Consider the following 21,234-nt stretch of genomic DNA (forward strand, 5'->3'; position numbering starts at 1 on the left):
GTCGCTTCACGGCTAGGCAGCTGCCCACCCAGCCTCCTGCCTGCTTCCCAGTGGCCACTCTCCCCATGTCCTGGCCCAGTCTGGCTGCCTGTGCGCCTTCCTTGTGGTCTGCTCTGTCCCTGCCACTCTTGCTGCAGTCACTGGTTGGCTTCTGCCATCCCAGCCTCGCTGCCTCCTATGCCACTGCTGGTGCTGCCCAGAGCTCCAGTTCTGCCTACAATTATTATATCTTCTTCTTGGACTGACACTTGATCATTATGTGGTATCCTTCTTTGTCTCTTGTCACAGTCTCTTTAAAACAGACTTTAAGTTTATTTTGTCTGATATAAATATCACTACCCCAGCTTTCTTTTCATTTCCATTTACGTGGAGAGCCTTTTCCCAATCTCTCACTTCCAGTCTGTGTATGTTTTAGATCTGAAATGAGTCTCTTGTAAGGAGCATATATATGGGCCTTGTTTTTGTATCATTCAGCCACTCTATATCTTTTGATTGGAGCACTTAGTTCCTTTACACTTAAAGTAATTGTTGATAGCTTTGTACTTATTGCCACTCTGTTAATTGTTTGGGGGTTGTTTTTGTACTTCTTTTTTGTTCCTTTCTTCTTCTTTTGTTCTCTTCCCTTGTGATTTGATGACTATTTTTAGTGTTATGTTTGGAATCCTTTCTTTTTGGTGTATCTATATAGATTTTTAGTTTGTACTTACCATAAGGTTTATATATAGAAATATATGTGAGTGTATGATTATTTTAAGTTGCTGATCTCTTAAGTCTGAACACATTTTAACAAGCCTGCATTTTTACTCTCCCCACCTTTACTGTTTTTGACATCATATTTTGCATCTTTTTGTTTTGTGTACCCCTTGACTACTTATTGAGAATGTAGATGATTTTACTACTTCTGTCTTTTGACCTTCCTACTAGCTTTATACATGGTTGATTTACTATCTTTATTGTATATTTGCTTTTATCGATGAGATTTTTCCTTCTGTAATTTTCATGTTCTAGTTGTGGCCTGTTTTTTTGTTTTGTTTTGTTTTGTTTTTTGCTTAGAGAGTTCCCTTTAACATTTCTTGTAAAGCTGGCTTGGTGGTGCTGAACTCTTTTAGCGTTTGCTTGTCTGTAAAACTTTTTATCTCTCCATCAAATCTGAATGAAAGCCTTGCTGGGTAGAGTATTTCTGATTGGAGGTTTTTCCTTTCATCACTTTAAAGTGGGTGGTTGTGCAGCTGGGGGTCCTGGATCTAGTGTCCACCTGCTGGTAGGCAGGACAGGTTCCTGACATGGCTGGCTGCAGGGTCTTGGGTGTCCCAAAGCTGGCGTTGGCCCGCTGATGAGTGGGGCTCAATCCCAAGGGTGGCTGGCTGAGGGGTCCAAGGTGTCTCAGAGCTGGTGTAAACCTGCTGGAGGGCAGGGCCAGGGCCCTTGGGGTCCCAGGGCTAGTGCTGGCCCACTGGTGGGTTGAGCCAGTTCCCAGGGATTCTGGCTGCAGAGCCCTGGGGGACCAGAGCTGGTGTCAGCCACTGGTGTGTGGGGCCAGATCTTGAGCAGCTGGTTCAGGGCTCCAGGGTTTCCCAGAGCTGGATTTGTCCTGCTGGTGGGTAGGGCCAGGGCCCAAGCGTCTCAGGGCTGGTGCTGGGTGCTTGTAGGTGGGCTGTGTCCTGACACAGCAAGGTGCAGGACTGCAGTGGTCCTGGGGCTCGTGTCTACCCACTGCTGGGAAGGGCTGGGTCCTGAGGCCTCTGGCTATAGGGCCCTGGGGGTCATGAAGCTGGTGCTGGCCTGCTGGTGGGTAGGCTGGGTTCTAACATGGCAAATTGTGGTACTTTAGTGGTCCTGGGGCTGATAGCCTGTTAGTGGGCAGGGCTAGGGTCTCTGGCTGCAGGGTCCTGGGGGGTCCCAGGGCTGGTGCCAGCCCTCTGGCAGGTGGAGTCTGGGCCCAGGCTGTCCTGGAGCTATTGCCTGCCCACTGGTGTGTAGAGTCGGGTCCTAAGGTCTCTGGCTGCAAGGCCCTGGGGGTACCAGAGTTGATGTTATGCCCACTGCTGAGCAAAGCCAGGTCTCAACAACTGGCTTTTGGGCCTTGGGGTTCCGAGGTTAGTTCTGGCGCACTGATGGGTGGGACCAGATCCTGGGCCCTCTGGTGGGCAGGGTCAGGTACCAGGGCAGCTGGGGGTTCAGGGGTTCCTAAGGCAGCCAATCTGCTGGTGGGTGAGGCTGTGCCCCTGCCTGGCTAACTGCTTGGCCTCAGGCATCCCAGTACTTGTGCCAACATGCTGGTGATAAGGGCTGGGTCCTGGCACTAATAAGCTAGGAGGACTCCAAAATGGCACTTGTCAGCACCAGTGTCCTCGTGGTAGAACACATTCCCCACAATGGCTGCTACCAGTGTCTGTGTCCCCAGAGTGAGCTCCAGTTGCTTCCTGTCTCTCTGGGAGGCTCTCCAAGATCAGCAGGTGGGTCTGACCCAGGCACCTTTCAAATTACTGCCTCTGCTCTGGGTCTTGGAGCATGTGAGATTTTGTGTGTACCCTTAAAGAGTGGACTCTCTATTTCCTACAGCCCTTTGGCTCTTCCAAAAGTAAGCACCACTGGCTTTCAAAGCCAAACATTCTGGGGGCTTATCTTCCTGGTGCAGGACCCCCAGGACCGAAGCTGGGGAGCCCAATGTGGGGTGGACCTCTCGCTCCTTGGGGAGAACCTCTGCAATTGTAATTATGCTCCCATTTGTGGGTCATAAGAGTATGAGTTTTGTATGTATGAGTTTTGACTATACTGCATTTCTGCCCCTCCTACCCATTTCACTGTGGTTCCTTCTTTATATCTTTAGTTGCAGAAGATCTTTTCTGCTAGTCTCCAGGTCTTTCTCATCAATAATTGCTCTGTAAATAGCTGTCATTTTGGTGTGCCTGTGAGAGGAGGTGAGCTCAGGGTCTTCCTACTCTGCCATCTGGGCCACTCTCCCCGCTTTTTGTTCTTTTTAACTAAAATTCATGCCATAATTTTTAAATTTTAGTTACTTATTATTTTGTAAGTCATAATATGAGTAGAAAAGATATGTTGTAGTCAGTGTAATAGGACCCTAGAAATGAGTGCAGTAAGAAAGGAGCTTTGACATGTATACACTGATGGGGATAAAATTGATGACTAATAAGAACCTGCTGTATAAAAAAATAAATAAAATTAAATTAAAAAATTTAAAAAAAAAAAAGGAGCTCTACCTGGAATTAAAATGGCACCCACTACTATTTTCTTTTAATTTTTATTGGAGTATAATTGATTTACAATGTGTTACTTTCAAGTGTAGAGCAAAGTGAATCAGTTATACATATACATATATCCCCTCTTTTTTAGCTTCTTTTCCCATATAGGCCATTACAGAGTATTGAGTAGAGTTCCCTGTGCTATACAGTAGGTCCTTATTAGTTATCTATTCTGTATATCGTAGTGTGTATGTGTCGATCCCAATCTTCCAATTTATCCCTCCCCCTCCTTACCCCCCAGTAACCATAAGTTTATATTTTACATCTGTAACTCTATTATTGTTTTGTAGATAAGTTCATTTGTAGCCTTTTTTTATATTCCATATATAAGCGGTGTCATATGATATTTGTCGTTCTCTGTCTGACTTACTTCACTCAGTATGACAATCTCTAGGTCCATCCATGTTGCTGCAAATGGCATTATTTTGTTCTTTTTTTATGGCCAAGTAATATTCCATCGTATATATATATACCACATCTTCTTTCTCCATTCCTCTATTGATAGACACTTAGGTTAGGTCCATGTCCTGGCTGTTGTGAATAGTGCTGCAGTGAACATTGTGGTACATGACTCTTTTTGAATTATGGTTTTCTCAGGGTATATGCCCAGTAGTGGGATTGCTGGGTCATATGGTAGTTCTATTTTTGGTTTTTTAAGGATCCTCCATACTATTCTCCATAGTGGCTGTATCAATTTACATCCCCACCAACAGTGTAGGAGGGTTCCCTTTTCTCCACACCCTCTCTAGCATTTATTGTTTGTAGATTTTTTGATGATGGCCATTCTGACTGGTGTGAGGTGATACCTCACTGTAGTTTTGATTTGCATTTCTCTAATAATTAGTGATGTTGAGCATCTCTTCATGTGCCTCTTGGCCATCTGCATGTCTTCCTTGGTGAAATGTCTATTTAGGTCTTCCACCCATTTTTTAACTGGATTGTTTGTTTTTCTGATATTGAGCTCCATGAGCTGTTTGTATATTTAGGAGATTAATCCTTTGTCTGTTGTTTCATTTGCAAATATTTTCTCCCATTCTGAGGGTTGTCTTTTTGTCTTGTTTAGGGTTTCCTTTGCTGTGCAAAAGCTTTTAAGTTTAATTAAGTCCCATTTGTTTATTTTTGTTTTTATTTCTGTTACTCTAGGAGGTGGGTCAAAAAAGATCTTGCTGTGATTTATGTCAGAGTGTTTTTCCTATGTTTTCCTCTAAAAGTTTTATAGTGTCTGGTCTTACATTTAAGTCCTTAATCCATTTGGAGTTTATTTTTGTGCATGGTGTTAGGGAGTGTTCTAATTTCATTCTTTTACATGTAGCTGTCCAGTTGTCCGAGCACCACTTATTGAAGAGGCTGTCTTTTCTCCATTGTATATTCTTGCCTCCTTTATCAAAAATAAGGTGACCATATGTGTGTGGGTTTATCTCTGGGCTTTCTATCCTGTTCCATTGATCTATATTTCGGTTTTTGTGCCAGTACCATACTGTATTGATTACTGTAGCTCTGTAGTATAGTCTGAAGTCTGGGAGCCTGATTCCTCCAGCTCCGTTTTTCTTTCTCAAGATTGCTTTGGCTATTCGGGGTCTTCTGTGTTTCCATACGAATTGTAAGATTTTTTTGTTCTAATTCTGTGAAGAATGCCATGGGTAGTTTGATAGGGATTGCATTGAATGTGTAGATTGCTTTGGGTAGTATAGTCATTTTCACAATATTGATTCTACCAATCCAAGAACATAGTGTATTTCTCCATCTGTTTATGTCATCTTTGATTTCTTTCATCAGTGTTTTATAGTTTTCTGAGTACAAGTCTTTCTCCTCCTTAGGCAGATTTATTCCTACGTATTTTATTCTTTTTGTTGCAGTAGTAAATGGGAGTGTTCCCTTAAGTTCTCTTTCTGATATTTCGTTGTTGGTGTATAGGAATGCCAGAGATTTCTGTGCATTAATTTTGTATCCTGCAACCTTACCAAATTCATTGATTGGTTCTAGTAGTTTTCTGGTGGCATCTTTAGGATTTTCTATGTATAGTATCATGTCATTGGCAAATAGTGACAGTTTTACTTCTTCTTTTCCAATTTGTATTCCTTTTATTTCTTTTTCTTCTCTGATTGCTGTGGCTAGGACTTCCAAATCTATGTTGAATAAGAGTGGCGAGAGTGAACATCCTTGTCTTGCTCCTGATCTTAGTGGAAATGCTTTCAGTTTTTCACTATTGAGTATGATGCTTTCTGTGGGTTTGTCATATATGGCCTTTATTATGTTGATGTAGGTTCCCTCTATGCCCATTTTCTGGAGAGTTTTTATCATAAATGGGTGTTGAATTTTGTCAAAAGCTTTTTCTGCATCTATTGAAATGATCATATGGTTTTCATTCCTTAATTTGTTAATGCGGTGTATCACATTGAGAAAAATAACATTTTTTAAAATGAAGGATAAAGGCCACTTTGATTTTCTTAGTAGCTTACTCAAGCAAATTATCTCAGTGATAAATTAAGACCCTTGAATGGTCTGAATCTATCACTTTTGGTCTAAACTTACAACATTTAATGTTAAAGGTAGGAGTCATTTCCCATTTAGCCTCCCTCTCAGTTCAGTTCTATCAAGCTGTGCTACAGAAACTGGCTTACACTCTGCTTATGAGCCCGACTGTTAACTCCAAGTTCTAACCCTGCTTACCCTGGCAGTCTCACCCTCCTAGGTAATGCAAAGGGCAGAACAATCAAATAGGCTGCTATGATAGTTAAAAACCCAAGCCACCTTATGCAGACAAGTAAGTTCCACCACTCCTGAATCATAGACCTTGTATTAATTATGGTAAATATTCCTAGCTGCTGTTTCCTAATCCCTGAAATCTCAGTGGCTTTGAAACCGTGTAACTCAGATTGGGACTTGAACGCAGCCAAAATCCAGATTGGGACTTGAACCCATGGGCCGGGACTAGAACCCAGCCAAAAACCGGATTGGGACTCAAACCCAGGGTCTTTTAACTGAGATCACACACCTGGTCTCAGGACTTAATGAAGCTCGGGTTCTTTTTTTTTTTTTTAATTTATTTATTTTGGGCTGCGTTGGATCTTCGTTGCTGCGCACGGGCTTTCTCTAGCTGTGGCGAGCAGGGGCTACTCTTCGTTGTGGTGCGCGGGCTTCTCATTGTGGTGGCTTCTCTTGTTGAGGAGCACGGGCTCTAGGCATGTGGGCTTCAGTAGTTGTGGCTCGTGGGCTCTAGAGTGCAGGCTCAGTAATTGTGGCGCATGGGCTTAGTTGCTCCGCGGCATGTGGGATCTTCCTGGACCAGGAATCGAACCTGTTTGCCCTGCATTGGCAGGCAGATTCTTATGCACTGTGCCACCAGGGAAGCCCAAAGCTTGGGTTCTTGTTGTCTCGTCACAGAAAGAATTCAGTGAGAGACAAAGTGATAGGTAAGAAGTGGATTTATTTAGAGAGAAACACACTCCACAGACAGAGCGTGGGCCATCTCAGAAGGCAAAAGTGGCCTCAGGGTATGGGGTTGTCAGTTTTTATAGGGGTGGGTAATTTCATAGGCTAATGAGTGGGAGGAGTATTCCAGCTATTTTGGAGAAGGGGTGGGGATTTCCAAAAATTAGGCCAGCACCTACTTTTTGACCTTTATGGTCAGCCTTGGAACTGTCATGGCACCTGTGAGTGTGTCATTTAGCTTGCTGATGTGTTACAATGAGCGTATCCTGAGGCTTAAGGTCTAGTGGACTTGTCCGCCTTCTTGGACCTATTGGTTCTAATCAGTTTATGTCGTGTCCTCGGGCTATGTCATTCTTTTAAAAGTTGTGCCCTGCCCCCTTCCCTGCTGTTTCAGCTTAACAAATTCTGATGTGGGTCAGGAATAATGAGAACTCTGCCCCATTCATTCAGGGATTCAAGCTCCTTCCATCAAACAGCTCATTGTCCTCTGCTGGATCCTTTCTGCATTTTGCCAAGACAAAGGAAAAAAGAAAGCATGGGGGATAGATAGCATGGGAGATTTTTCTGGGGCTTGAAATGGCATACATCAGTTCCTCACACATCTCACTGACCAGACTACAGGCACATGCCCCCACATAGCTGAAGGGATGCAGGGAAATGTAGTTTAGCTATATGCTAAGGAAAAGAGGATGTTTGTTATCTATTGCTATGTAACAAATTATCCCCAAACTTAGTGGCTTAAAACAATCCTTTGTTATCTCTTAATTTCTGTGGGGTAGGAATTTGGGAGATTAGTCAGGTGGTTCTGCCTTGGAGTCTCTCATGAGGTTGTGGTCATCTGAAGGCTTGACTGGAGCTGGAGGATCTACTTCCAGGGTGGTTTATTCATAGCTGACATGTTAATGCTGGCTGCTGGCAGGAGGCCTCAGTTCCTCCCAACATAGGCTTTCCCACTGGGCTGCTTGCGTGTCCTTGGCCATAGCAGCTGGCTTCCCCCAAAGTGAGCAATCCAAGAGAACAAGGTATATAAGCCACAAGCCCTTTGTGACCCACTACACGAGGGTGTGGATGCTAGGAGAAGATGTCTGTGGGCTATCTTGGAAACTGGCTACCACATGAGGTTTGGTGAATATCTGACACAAGTCTGTTTCAGGCAGTTTGATACTATGATTTATGGTAAGAAATACGTATTTGGTCTTCATCTCCCTTTCTGGCACAGAGCTCCTAAAACCCTTGTAATTATCCTAAGTGATAAGAGGGATAAAGGTATCTTTTGTTATGTTAATGAGGTGACTTTTGGACCACCCTTAGGTAACCTAAGGGAATCAACCCCTTGATTGGAACTTTCAGCCCTACCCAACAACCTCAGGGAGGGGGAAAAGGGCTGGAAGTTGAATTCATTACCAATGGCCAATGATTTAATCAATCGTGCCTAGGCAGTGAAGCCTCCATAAAACCCAAAAGAGCATTTTTCAGAGATTCCAGGTTGGTGAATACATGGAGATTTGGGGAGAGTGGTGCACTGAAAGAAAGCATGGAAGCTCCTGGCCCTTCCCCATACTTTGTGCTATGTATCTCTTATCTGGCTGCTTCTGAATTATATCCTTTTATAATAAATCACTGATCTAGTAAGTAAAATGTTTGAGCTCGGTGAGCCACTCTAGCAAATTAATTGAAGTCGAGGAAGAGTCTTGAGAACCTGTGATTTATAGCCAGCTGGTCAGTCAGAAGTACAGGTAACAACCCGAGCTTGTGAATGGCATCTGAAGTTGGAGGGATAGGGGGATGGCAGTCGTGTAGGGCTGAACCCTTAACCTGTGGAATCTGATGTTATGTCTGGGTAGTGTTAGAATTGAATTGAACTGTAGGACGCCCAGCTGGTATCTGGAGAATTACCTGGTGCTGTGTGGGATACTCACCCCCCCCACCGCCCCCCACCGCCCCCCACCCCCCTGCACACACTGAAAATTGAGTCTCAGAACGATTTTAGGCAGAAAGGTCGGACACAATCAGCAAGACAACTTAGCGGTTATCTACCTGATTTATTAGCACTAGTTTGATGAAATCAATGGGAAAGTTAATATGCCTAAGGAACTAGACTCAACCCTCTTATATATAATACAAATGCTTCTCTCATTATTACATTTTATACAGTGGCACAAATCCCTCCAAAACTCATCCCCCGCCCCAGAACTTCCCTCATAAAAAAGTCATAAAAATACGTAAAGCCATAAAGTATTAGGGGAATAATTTCTTTTATAAATCCTCCTAGGGTGGGAAAGGCTCTTAAAAATATGAACTAAATTAAAAATTGATACATTAACTATATAAATATTTTAAACAAACACCATAAACAAAGTAAAAAAATGACAGTTGGAAAAAACTCACTTGTAGGACATATACAGCCAATTTCCCTAATCCACCCCCTCTAAATTTTTTAAGTCACTAATAAAATTAAAAATTTAGAAGAAAAACAATTTGCAATAAAATGTGTCAAAATCTACTAAAATGGTCTTAGGGATTAAAAATGGAAGGAACCCATAAACACAAAGAGAATGAGAGAAGAGACAAAGCAGGCAAGAAGTATTAAATTTTAGAAGCTGGAAATGCCTACATGAAGGAAAGCAAAGAAGCAAACCTGTTTGCCCTGCACAAACTTAGAAAGGCTAGGGTGCATGGCAAGACCAAAAAAAAAAAAGTTTTGTTGTCAGCCTACATAAGAACTCAAACCCTGAGATTTCCCCCCAACTCTATATAGCCAGAGTCATGCATAACCTAAAAATTTTTGCTAGTGTGCACATACACATTCACAACAATGAGTTTTCAATTTGGAGAGTTAATTCTAAATAATATATTTTCAAGTCTTTATAATAAATAGCATTAGGTAACAAGGAAACATCATTGTATGGCTTCACATGGTCATCAAAGATTCTGTGACAAATCTACTTTCACCCCTTCCACACTACCCCAGTAGTCCAGGAGAAACACGTGAGCTGGACAAAAAGCATCTTTGCTAGACCCACAACTGTCATTTTCTGGATCAATCATATCACATACTCCTTTTTTCTTAGAAAATAAGAGAATTGGATTAGAAAATCTTCTCCTGGACTAATATTTTACCCTAAAAGGATATTTCAAAGCTAAAGCTAATTTTATGAAATTTTTAAATTTGTCTTCAAAGATCACTCACACCATTATAGCCATGTACATATGCTGAGTCCTCCGTGGGGAGAAAAAACAAAAACCTCCCAAATTATGAACTCTACCTTCAAACATTCCAACAAATATGTTTTTTAAAATAAGTCAAATACAGAATTCAGACCATGCAACAATGTCTTTTATTACGTATGGGTTTTTTAAATTATTTCTGCAATCTCTCCATACACAGGCAAAAAAAAGTATTGTTTTGCATATTGGAACTTGCAGACCTGATCACTGCATAGAGAAGGGAAAATGATCCCTACAACACACTTAACCAGGAGGCCAATTCATCTGCCGACCTCCAAGAACATGGAGATGAACATGATAGACAGACTGTCCCCCATCTGAACCTTCATTCACCACCATTCGATAACCCTTCTTCAGGCCCAGATCAGCAGCACATTTCTTGCCAACAATCATTAAATGTCCAAGAAGCTGGAAAAAAAAAAAAAGTTTCTTAAGCAATGGTAATTTACAACTTCTTGTCATCATGTAACAAACTACCAAGCTGAAATATTAAATTAAAAAACTGCCAAACTGAAACAGACTTTGGGCAAATATTTGGAAACACTTTTAATCCTAATATAATATAATCTACAATTAAAAACCCAGTAAGATTAGGTATTTATTAATTACTAATTTCAATAAACGAATTAGAGACAAAAATCTGCTCAATTAAAACAATTTTTAAATCATATTCCAAGTGGTACTTAAGTTTTCTTAATAAGGCAAGATACCTTGCTTGCTTGTTATGGGGGAGTGTATCAGTCGGGATAGAATTGGTTATGCTGTGGTTAACAAACCACCCCCAAATCTGGTTTACAACAAACATACATTTCTTGTGTTTACTACATCTTCATCACAAGTTGACCAGGCTCTATATTCTACATCTTTTTCACTTTGAAACCCAGGCTGATAGAACAGTCTCTGTATGATCACAGTGGCAGAGGCAAGAGAGAACATGGCAAACTGGGTGCTAGCTCTTAAAGTTTCTATTCAAAAGACATGTATCACTTCTGTTTGTACTCATTGGCCAAGTTAAGTCATACGACCAGGCCCAACATCAGTGAGGTCAGAAATATAATGTACCCCTAAATAAAATAGTATTTATGAACAATTATATAATCTACTACAAAGAGCACCAGGAAAAATTTTAATTGAGGCCAGTACCTCCTAGCAAAATCAAGTAATTATTTTTCTTTAACGGCATTAACAGAAGAGCCAATGAACCCTCTCCTGTACGATAACACTATTTCTTACTTAAGGAAAAATGAGTCTCACCAACTAATCCTTGCTTAGAACCCTTTTTTGTTTAAGAATTTGTGGTGATGACTTCTTTTGGGCATCATTCTGGGATTGTTGGTGGGAGTGTAGTTTTGACCCCAGAAGGCTAGGAAATGGGTAAGAAAATACACTCATCAGTCAACACTAAAGATACTCCATTTCAAAGGCTGAAAATTAATTTCCTATTTTCCATGCCAAACTATGTCCAATTACATTGCTCAACATAGCATATCAGAGGTTCTGCATAAGACAATGAAAATAGTAAGGTTCTCTAATTAAAAAAACTAAAAGCATGGAACTACATCTAATGTGAATATACATCTTTTCTCTTTATCAAATTCTCAGGGAGAAATGAAAGTCTAAAGATGAAATTTGTTTTGTAAATTTAAGCCCAGAGATCATTTGAATAAAGGAATTAAAATCCAAAAAAAAAAAGAATTTGTGGTGATGGATGTAAACAAGACTTACTGTGATCATTTTCTTTTTGAAAAAAAAAAAATTTATTTATTTATTTGGCTACGCCAGGTCTTGGTTGCAGCACTCGGGATCTTCGCTGAGGCATGTGGGATCTAGTTCCCTGACTGGGGATTGAACCCAGGCCCCCTGCATTGGGAGCGCAGAGTCTTACCCACTGGACCACCAGGGAAGTCCCACTGTGATCATTTTGTAGTATATGCATATATCAAATCATTATGTTATATACTTAAATCTAATATGTTATATGTCAGTTACATCTCATTAAAAAATCAAACTACTTATACATTGCATTGAACCCCTGATGATTTTCTGATTTTTCTCAGTAATGCCCTCAGGAAAATGAAAATGTGACATCACTTTAAAGTCAAAATTTAGTCTCCCAATTTAAAAAACAAGAAAATTAATGTTAGTAAATGTACTTACACCTTCATCGTCATCTTCTGCTGCAGAAATCTGGGATATATGTTTCTTGGGTATCACCAGAAAATGTGTTGGTGCTTGAGGGGAAACGTCATGGAAAGCAAGACACTGGAATAAGAGGGGGGAAAAATCAAGGTTTTCATATATAATCTTACAGCCTAAACTTATCATTCTTTCACACTAACCCCATGGGAAACACTGTAATAAATGCTAGGAAATCAGAATTGGACACAGTACGTGTGGTCCTCTGGTCCTTTTCATGGAACTACAGTCTAATGGTATCTTTTTGAATTATAGTTTTGTCCAGGTATATGCCCAGGAGTGAGATTGCTGGATCATATGGTAACTCTATTTTTAGTTTTCTGAGGAACGTCCATACTGTTCTCCATAGTGGCTGCACCAATTTACATTCCCACCAACAGTGTTGGAGGTTCCCTTTTCTCCACACCCTCTCCAGCATTTATTTGTAGACTTTTTTTTTTAAACTTTGGGTGGGTGGGTGGGTTTGTTTGTTTGTTTGTTTGTTTATTTATGGCTGTGTTGGGTCTTCGTTTCTGTGCGAGGGCTTTCTCTAGTTGCGGCAAAAGGGGGGCCACTCTTCATCGCGGTGCGCGGGCCTCTCATTATCGCGGCCTCTCTTGTTGCGGAGCACAGGCTCCAGACGCGCAGGCTCAGTAATTGTGGCTCATGGGCCTAGTTGCTCCGCGGCATGTGGGATCTTCCCAGACCAGGGCTCGAACCCGTGTCCCCTGCATTGGCAGGCAGATTCTCAACCACTGCGCCACCAGGGAAGCCCTGTAGACTTTTTAATGATGGCCATTCTGACCGGTGTGAGGTGGTATCTCATTGTAGTTTTGATTTGCATTTCTCTAATAATTAGTGATGTTGAGCATCTTTTCATGTGCCTGTGGCCATCTGTATGTCTTCTTTGGAGAAATGTCTCTTCTGCCCATTTTTCCATTGGGTTGTTTGTTTTTTTGTTGTTGAGTTGTATGAGCTGTTTGTATATTTTGGAAATTAAGCCCTTGTGGGTCATATCATTTGCAACTATTTTCTCCCATTCCGTATGTTGTCTTTTCGGTTTTCGTTTTTTTTTTTTTTATGGTTTCCTTTGCTGTGCAAAAGCCTGTAAGTTTGATTAGGTCCCATTTGTTTATTTTTGCTTTTATTTCTATTGCCTTGGGAGAATGACCTAAGAAAACATTGGTACAATTTATGTCAGAGAATGTTTTGCCTGTGTTCTCTTCTAGGAGTTTTATGGTGTCATGTCTTATGTTTAAGTCTTTAAACATAAGCCATTTAAGCCATTTTGAGTTTATTTTTGTGCATGGTGTGAGGGTGTGTTCTAACTTAATTGATTTATATGCAGCTATCCAACTTTCCCAGCGCCACTTAAAGGAAATCTTTTGATTCACGTCCCCACCTTCCCTAGGTCAGGAGTCCTGGTTGTGCAATTTGGGTTTTTTCCTTTATGGCGGTGATCACTTTTGTAATGAGAAATTTGCTGATATTTGACCAACACCGACTTCTTCCAACTTTACTCAATTACTTAATAAATATATCTATTCTCTTTTGTAGAAATGAAGAGCATAAGTAACATTTAGACAAATTCCATACCACTTGAATGGTTTTGAATCTCTTGTTCTCTACTGAAGGTGGAAGCTGTTTAATAGAACCTATCCCAGCTTAACTGTCTCAGGAGTTATTCTACTTGGTACTCTGTACAAAAATGCTGTATCATTTAGATTGCTTCATGCTGTTACACCTTGGAACTTTGATGGCTCAAAAGTCAGTATTTCAACGATCATTTATTAAAAGAAACTTAAAATGTTTTTAAAGAAATACACATTACCTACAACAAAAGAACTCCCCTAACGGACAAATAAAGATATTTAAATAAATTCACCTCGAGGAATTAAATCTTAGGTGTTCTGAATCTAAAAACGCTACTAGTAGCATAAAATGTTTCCTTATATTCCATATTTCATACAGCTAATTTATTAAAGTTCACAAACCTTGTATCTAAATCAGCCAACCTGTCCAGCTTTATGTGAGATCCATAAATATAACCGCCCACTAAATATTTTATACAAGATGTCTCGAAGTCAAATAAACTCGGCCTTTCTAAAACAGTTTCACCTAGAGTGAAGTCAACAAAAACGACATTCTTAATCCCTTGGTATAAAATTGCTTCCTGTAAAATATAAAAGGAACCATTCTTCCCGGGAGGGGCCAAAGGAAAGCAAATCCTAGATGCAGGCCCACTCTCATCTCAGGAGTCCTAGGCCCGAGAATGGGCGGCGGGGGTGGGTCCGGGTGGCGTTGGCGAGCGGCCCTCGCCCAGGCCCAGCGCGTCTGTGCCGCCCCCAGGCCGTTCGCCCCCGGCCCTCTAGCGCAAGGCGGCGGGGACAGGCGCCCGGGAGCTCCCGGGCAGGCCGGCTGTGCGCGGGAGATCGCGGAGATTGGGCCCGAGTTCAGGGTGCGATCGGGTTTCTGCCTGTCAGGCAGAGCGCGGGCGAGATTGTCAGATTCCTGACACAGGAGAGGTCTGAGGCAGTCGGGGAGCAGGCGGGCGCTCAGGCCGAGGACCCGGCGCGCGCACAACAAGCGCCCAGACCCCGCAGCGCGGGCCCGCGGGCGCCCGGCGGCCTGGCCAGCGCTCCGGGCTGATAACGCGTAACCGGAGCGCAGACACGCGCCGGCCGGCCGCCTCGGAGCGGCCGCGGCCCAGCCCGCTGGCTGCGGGCCCGAGGCAGAGGCCGCGCGAGGCGGCCCGCTGCCTTCCCTTCTCCGCGGCGCACCCTCACCCCGACTCTTCCCTTCCCTTCCCTTCCCACCACGGGAAACCCGCGTGTCCACAGGCGGCTGCCCCGCCTCAGCCCACGAGCGAGGCGGCGCCCGGTGCCTACCTGGTCATCCTCATAAATGATTTTGGCTGGGATTTCCTTGCGAATGATCTTCCCGAAGATCGTGTCGCCACCAGGCCGAGCGGCCTGAGCCTTAGAGATCTCATCTGCCATCTCAGCCTCCCTCCCGCGCGGCCGTCCGAGGAGAAGGTCGGGAGGAGGGAGGAACCGTGGGAGCTGGCAGAGGGCGGGAGCTGGTGGCCAAGCCTGCGGGGGGACCGCTGCTCTCTTTCCCGGCAGCTCGTGCGCGTGCGCACTGGCGAAGTGCGCTGGGCTGCTGCGGGCGCGCGGCAGCTGTAGGGGAATCGTTCGGCGCGACTAAGCTGGAGGGCGGTTCCTGATTGGAGGCCCGAGGGTTCCGCACCAAGGTCGTTTTTCTTTCTTTCTTGTCTCTCGGGGAGCGTTGTTACTGCAGTAAGCCCTTTACTTAACTTATGGACGCTTGTAGGAAAAATCGGATACTGTAACTGAAAAGATTTGATAACCTAAGCAGTACTGGCCGTTTTTGCTGGCAGAGACACCATGATAACTTCATTTGTCAGCTACATAGGTCTTAGCTCCAGCAAGTAAGCCCTCCTGCATCCGTTTTTTTTTCTCTAGCAGTGGTTCGCAACCTTGACTGCACGTTAAAATCACTTGGGGAGCATGTAAAAAGTCCCCGGGAACTTGGCCACACCCCAGGTCAGTTAAATCACTCTCTGGGGGTGAGAGACCCAGGCATCAGTAGTTTGTAAACCTCCCTAGACTGTTCTGCAAAGAATTATTCCCAGCATTAATCAGCATAATGTAAGATGCCCCACCTTAAAAGAACAACACCTTTCCTAACCCCACATACCCCTCCATGTCTTTGCTCCTTTTTAAGAGTTTTCTATACATTGTGTCCACTTTATCTTTCTTTTTTGAAACCATTTGCCTCTTGTCAAGGTCACTAAGGACCTCCACTTACAAAATCCTATAGGCAATTCCAGTTCTCATTATACTTGACCCCTTGGCAACATTTGCCACTGTTGACCATGCCCTCTTTTCAGCAAAAGCCTTCACTCTCCTACCTCTCTGGATGCTATTTCTCCTTCATAGTGAGCCTTCTGTTCCAGGCCTCTCAATGCATTCTATTCTTCACCCTCTTCTCTAGCTAACACTTAATCTCCAAGTGTCCTTATTATGAAAAATTATACCTTTACCACTTTGCCTTGGCAAAATTATTGATAGTGGTCCCCTTTAATCACAAAAGTGTCCCATTTAGTACTTTTAGTATTAAAGACCTTCCTGAGACAATTGGTGAAATCTAAATAATGCATACAAATTAGGAAATAGTTTTGAAAGTCTTGTTAATTTCCCCACATACATACAGCAAAATTATCAAAATCAGTTGATCTGGGGTGGGGCCCTATAATTTAGGTTTCTAACAGTTTCCAGGTGATGCAGTTGCTGCTAGCCTGGGAACTACACTTTGAGAACCACTGATGTAAGAGAATTTTTTTGTAGGAAAAAAACCTACTGAAGTGTTTAGGAGTATAGCGGTATTGTGTCTGCAACTCACTTTCAAACAGTAAAGAGATCCCCAAAAAAGAAAAGGATAAAGCAACTGTAGTAAAATGTTAACAGTAGGGGAAACTGAGTGAAAGGTATTTGCAAATTCTATCTATCATTCTTGCAACTTTTCTGTAAGACTGAAATTGTCAAAATTAAAAAATGAATATATACTGGGTTGGGTAGTAAATAATATGGTCATCTTTCACTAAGAGGCTTTGCTATCTACAGAGTAATGACTCCAGTATTTATCTCCCGACCCCTTAATTCCAGATTGGTGTATGATACATATTTCTGCCTACTCACCAGCTTCAGTAGGATGTCTACCAGGCACTTCAAATTTATTTTTACTCCCTCACAACAAACAATCTAAAAACCTCTTCCTGCAGCATTTTACATCTACTATAATGTCATTCACCAAATTGCACAAGCCAAAAGCCTTGCAATCATCAACTCTTCTTTGTGGATTTTCAACACATATGAATCTAATCACTTCTCACCTCCTCTACTCCACCACCCTAATCCAAGTCTCTATCATATCTTGCCTGGAGTACTTCAAGAGCCTCCTAGTTTGCCTATCTGCTTCTACTATAGTCCATTTGCTATACAGTAGCCAAGATGATTTTTATAAAATGTAAATCATGATGTCACTCTCCTGATGGTAAGGCATTTCATCATAGAATTAAATATAAAATCCTAAACTTGGCTTATAAGCTCTTAAGTGATCAGGCCCATGGCTGCTTCTCCTACTTCATTTCCTTCCATTTCATCCTTATTGACCAGCTTCACCCAAAGTGGGTATGATAGGCAGAAGATTTCCATCTCCTAATCCCTGGAGCCTGTGAATATGTTACTTTACATGGTAAAGGGGATGTGCAGATATGATTAAGTTAAGGGTCTTCAGGTGGGGAGATTCCTCAATTATCCAGGTGGGCCCAGTGTAGTCACATGGACCCCTTTAAATGAAAGAGGGATATGGGAGAGTGAGACTCAGACAAGGAGATATGATGATGGAAGCAGGGGTGAGAGTCAAAGACTGAAGATGCTCCACTGTTGACTTAGAAGATGGAAGGGGCCACAAGCAGATGACATTCTGGAAGTCAGAAGTCCAAATTGGGTTTCACTGGGCTAAAATCATGGTGTCAGCAGGGCTGCATTCCTTCTAAAGGCTCTAGGGGAGAACGGTTCCCTTGCCTTTTCTGTCTTCTAGAGGCCACCTGAGCCCCTGGGCTTCTGGCCCTTCCTCCATCTTCAAAGACCACAGAAGAGCATCTGCAAACCTCTCCCTGACTCTGCTTCCTTCTTCCACTTATAAAGATCCTTGTGTTGGGACTTCCCTGGTGGTCCAGTGGTAAAGCATCCGCCTTCCAATGCAGGGGATGCGGGTTCGATCCCTGGTCGGGGAACTAGGATCCCACGTGCTGCGGGGCAGCTAGGCCGGCGTGCCACAACTACTGAGCTCAAGCACCTCAACTAGAGAGCCCGCATGCCGCAAACTACAGAGCCCACTTGTTCTGGATCCTGTGTGCCACAACTACAGAGCCCACCCGCCCTGGAGCCTGAGTGCCACAACTAGAGAAGAGGAAAACCGCACGCCACAACTAGAGAGAAGCCCGCGTGCTGTAACGAAAGATCCCGCGTGCCTCAACGAAGATCCCGGGTGCCACAACTAAGACCCAACGCAGCCAAAAATAAATATAAATAAATAAATAATAAATAAATCTTAAAAAGAAAAAGATCCTGTGTTTACATTGGGCCCATCAGACAACCCAGGATAATCTTCCCATCTTAAAATCCTTAATTTAATCACATCTGCAAAGCCCCTTTTGTCATAAATGGTAATAATATATTCAAAAGTTCCTAGGATTTAAATAGGGACATGTTTTGTAAGCCATTAGTCAGCCTACCACATACTCCATGACCTTACATGATGAACATGTAGGAATTTCCTGTTCAGTTCTGGGTCCCACACTTTGAGATGCCAACAAACCAAGACATATTCCCAGAACAACCAGAATAGTCACCTCTTTTATGGAACAGCTCAAGGAACCATACAGATTTACTCAAGAGAAGAGAAGCTTCAGGACTGAATTGATTTTTGGGCACTATGGAAACTATACTTTGAAATATTGGCAGATAAGTGGCTTTGATTAACTGAATACAGGACCCTAATTAGCCAGAAATTATAAAAATAAATTATGAATGTTCAGGAGATTGGGCTGTGATTCTAAACTGAAAATGAAAATAGGCATCTTTGAATCATTCATTAGCAATCAGAAGGCACTACTATACAATGTCACAAGATCATCTAATTTATTGTTTCCTGGATAAAAGACAGTATCCAGTATATTTGGTTTAATTGCTTATGTTAAACATTCTTTTGCAAATCCAATGCATTTTAATTTTTAAAAAGTCGACTATTATCTTGCTATTCTCATGATGACTTGCAATATTCTTTAAAATGACATAAATCACAGAGAAGGAAAAGGGTCTTGGATATCCATTGGTCTAAATCTTTCATTCCTAATGAAAAGTCCATTTTACCTAAAAGTTAACCTGAGGGGTGGGTAGGGAAGACAAAACATGATTATGCGATGGGAGCCAGGTTGAGATTTTTTTCTTGATGCTTGCAAGGTCATAAGTTAAATGTACTTAAATGCTTTATGATTGTTTATGATCATGATGCTGCTAATAAACTATCTGTTTCCAACTTCTTGACCAGCAAAACCAAGGAGTAGGGCAAGTTGAGTAGGCAGGATGAGTAGAGGGTAAGACTGAGCTTTCAGGTTAATCATAGGCATTTATATCCCAGACCTCCATTTGCTAATCGTGTGGTCTTGAGCAAGTAACTCAACCTCACCTTCTAGAGGAATTTAGTGGGATAATGTACCAATAGCGCTTTTGGGAGTTAGCGTTCCAGTCAACGCCTACTATAGTTGTTAGGGCTTGGCTCTTATTTATGCACTTTTGCAAGGACACATTTGCAACCCGGAAACGTTAAAATAATGGTTCCTTAACAGAAAACCCCAACCCCCAAACAGGAGGAAAGGACATAAAGGTGCCGAAGCCATCAGTTAAGTGTCAATCCACACTCAGCCACCGGCGGTTGCCTCAGAAATGGCCGGAAGTGCCGCTGCCCTTAACTAACATGGCGTCCAGGTGATTTCCGTTCCCCTCTCGGCTGTAATTGAGCTCGGCTGCTCCTCGCGGTTTTCCCAGAGGGTACCGGCTTAGCAAACACCTCTCGCCTGTCCCTTCACGGGGGGCGGGGCTACGAAGGAGCTGCTGCGTGGTGATTGGCTGCGGCTCGTTAAGAACGTGGCTACGGGGTGTTGGACCGTCCACACCAGGCGGTGACTGGTTGCCGAGAGGCGGGGCGGCTCGACCGCTGGGGAAGTAGGCGCAGCTGTGAGGCGAGCCATGGGTCAGGCGGCCAAGGTGACTGGGTCCGGGGAGGGGTTGGGTACGATGCCGGCGGGGTGGGTAAGAGCGCGGCCTTGCGAACGTAGTCTGGAATCTCTGTAGCTGGGGTTCAGGACCCTCCACGGAGTATGTGGCCTTTACAGCTGAGGAGCCGGAGACCGACCCTGCAGGGCAGTCGAAGGTTTGTGCAGGTGCGGAGGAGAGAGGGCGACACAGGTGGTCCTGCTTCTTCGTCTACTGGGTACGGAATGTTTGTCCGTGATGCATGCCGGCGACTTGAGTTCTGCCCCCTTGCCATCTCCACACCGAGTGTTTGTGTGAGGGGCCCATTTCACATCGTTGGGAATTGTACGAGACCCCAAAGTCAGTCCTGCGCTGAAACCATCCGATGAGGTGAAAGGTTTTGTCAGTTAACCAGAAGGTGCACAGACGTCTAGGAACCAAGGAAACCGATTCCAGACAAAACCGTTTGCCAAAAGTAGCACTTAGCGAGACAGAGCAGAAACCTGTGATTCCTGAGTATTCTGAACGAGCTTGGGAAGTGATGGCCCTGCCGGGGTCGGGGGGTCACATCCCCGAGGACCTGGTCTCGGATTCATTTCTTGTCAAACTGATGCGCATTCCTGGCCAGTGTACAATTCTCTGGGACCAGCCATCCCTAACTTTAAGTATTATCAGCATGGCCGGCTGAGACCAGTCCCTGTCACTGGTTGAGATATGGAAAAGGGGAAACGGCCTGCTATAGTCTAGGGAGGAAAAGCAGTGCTTATAATGGTTGGTCAATAACAGGGAGCCACCAAGAGTGCCTCGTGTACTACTGAACTCTGTTCTTAGTACATTTCGATATACGTCACAGGACCAAGAGAAACAGAATTGTAAACGGTTATTCATTCAAAAAACTTACTGAGTGTCCATAATAGTTACTAGTAGCACCTAACAGCCAGCATTTAGCCTATACCGTCTAGGCATAGTGGAAGCAACAATAACTTCATACAGAAATCTGGCAGGTAGGGAGAGTTTAAACAATTACTTAATTACAAGTGTAGTAAGTGCTTTGAATTGAAAATAGAGGTTTTTTTTTTGTCATACAGCAGGTTCTTTTTGGTTATCTATTTTATACATATTAGTGTATACATGTCAATCCCAATCTCCCAGTTCATCTCCCCCCCCACCCCCCGCTTTCCCCCCTTGGTGTCCATACGTTTGTTCTCTACATCTGTGTCTCTATTTCTGCCCTGCAAACCGGTTCATCTGTACCATTTTTCTAGGTTCCACATATATGTGTTAATATACGATAT

The 21,234-nt window shown here is 43.2% G+C and overlaps 2 protein-coding genes and 1 non-coding gene across 3 annotated transcripts in view; 1 reads left to right on the forward strand and 2 right to left on the reverse strand.

The window, feature by feature from the left end:
• Window positions 1-10,010: 10,010 nt before the first annotated feature.
• On the reverse strand, window positions 10,011-15,248 carry HINT1 (histidine triad nucleotide binding protein 1). Its single transcript, XM_061188134.1, has 3 exons — window positions 14,987-15,248; window positions 12,081-12,185; window positions 10,011-10,331 (listed from the first exon to the last, which is right to left on the reverse strand). The coding sequence occupies exons 1-3, from the start codon at window positions 15,095-15,097 to the stop codon at window positions 10,167-10,169; spliced, it is 381 nt and encodes a 126-aa protein (XP_061044117.1). The 5' UTR covers window positions 15,098-15,248; the 3' UTR covers window positions 10,011-10,166.
• TRNAG-CCC (transfer RNA glycine (anticodon CCC)) lies at window positions 11,754-11,826 on the reverse strand. Its single transcript has one exon. It is a non-coding gene; the product is annotated as a tRNA-Gly (tRNA).
• A 4,615-nt stretch (window positions 15,249-19,863) lies between the features above and the next one.
• Window positions 19,864-21,234, forward strand: part of LYRM7 (LYR motif containing 7) — a 37,034-nt gene continuing 35,663 nt past the window's right edge. The window contains exon 1 of the mRNA XM_061188133.1: window positions 19,864-19,951. Within this exon, the coding sequence (XP_061044116.1) occupies window positions 19,934-19,951 (18 nt within the window). The 5' untranslated portion in view covers window positions 19,864-19,933. The remainder of the gene's footprint in view (window positions 19,952-21,234) is intronic.

The sequence above is a fragment of the Eubalaena glacialis genome, chromosome 4 (assembly GCF_028564815.1).
Source record: "Eubalaena glacialis isolate mEubGla1 chromosome 4, mEubGla1.1.hap2.+ XY, whole genome shotgun sequence".
Lineage (NCBI taxonomy): Eukaryota > Metazoa > Chordata > Mammalia > Artiodactyla > Balaenidae > Eubalaena > Eubalaena glacialis.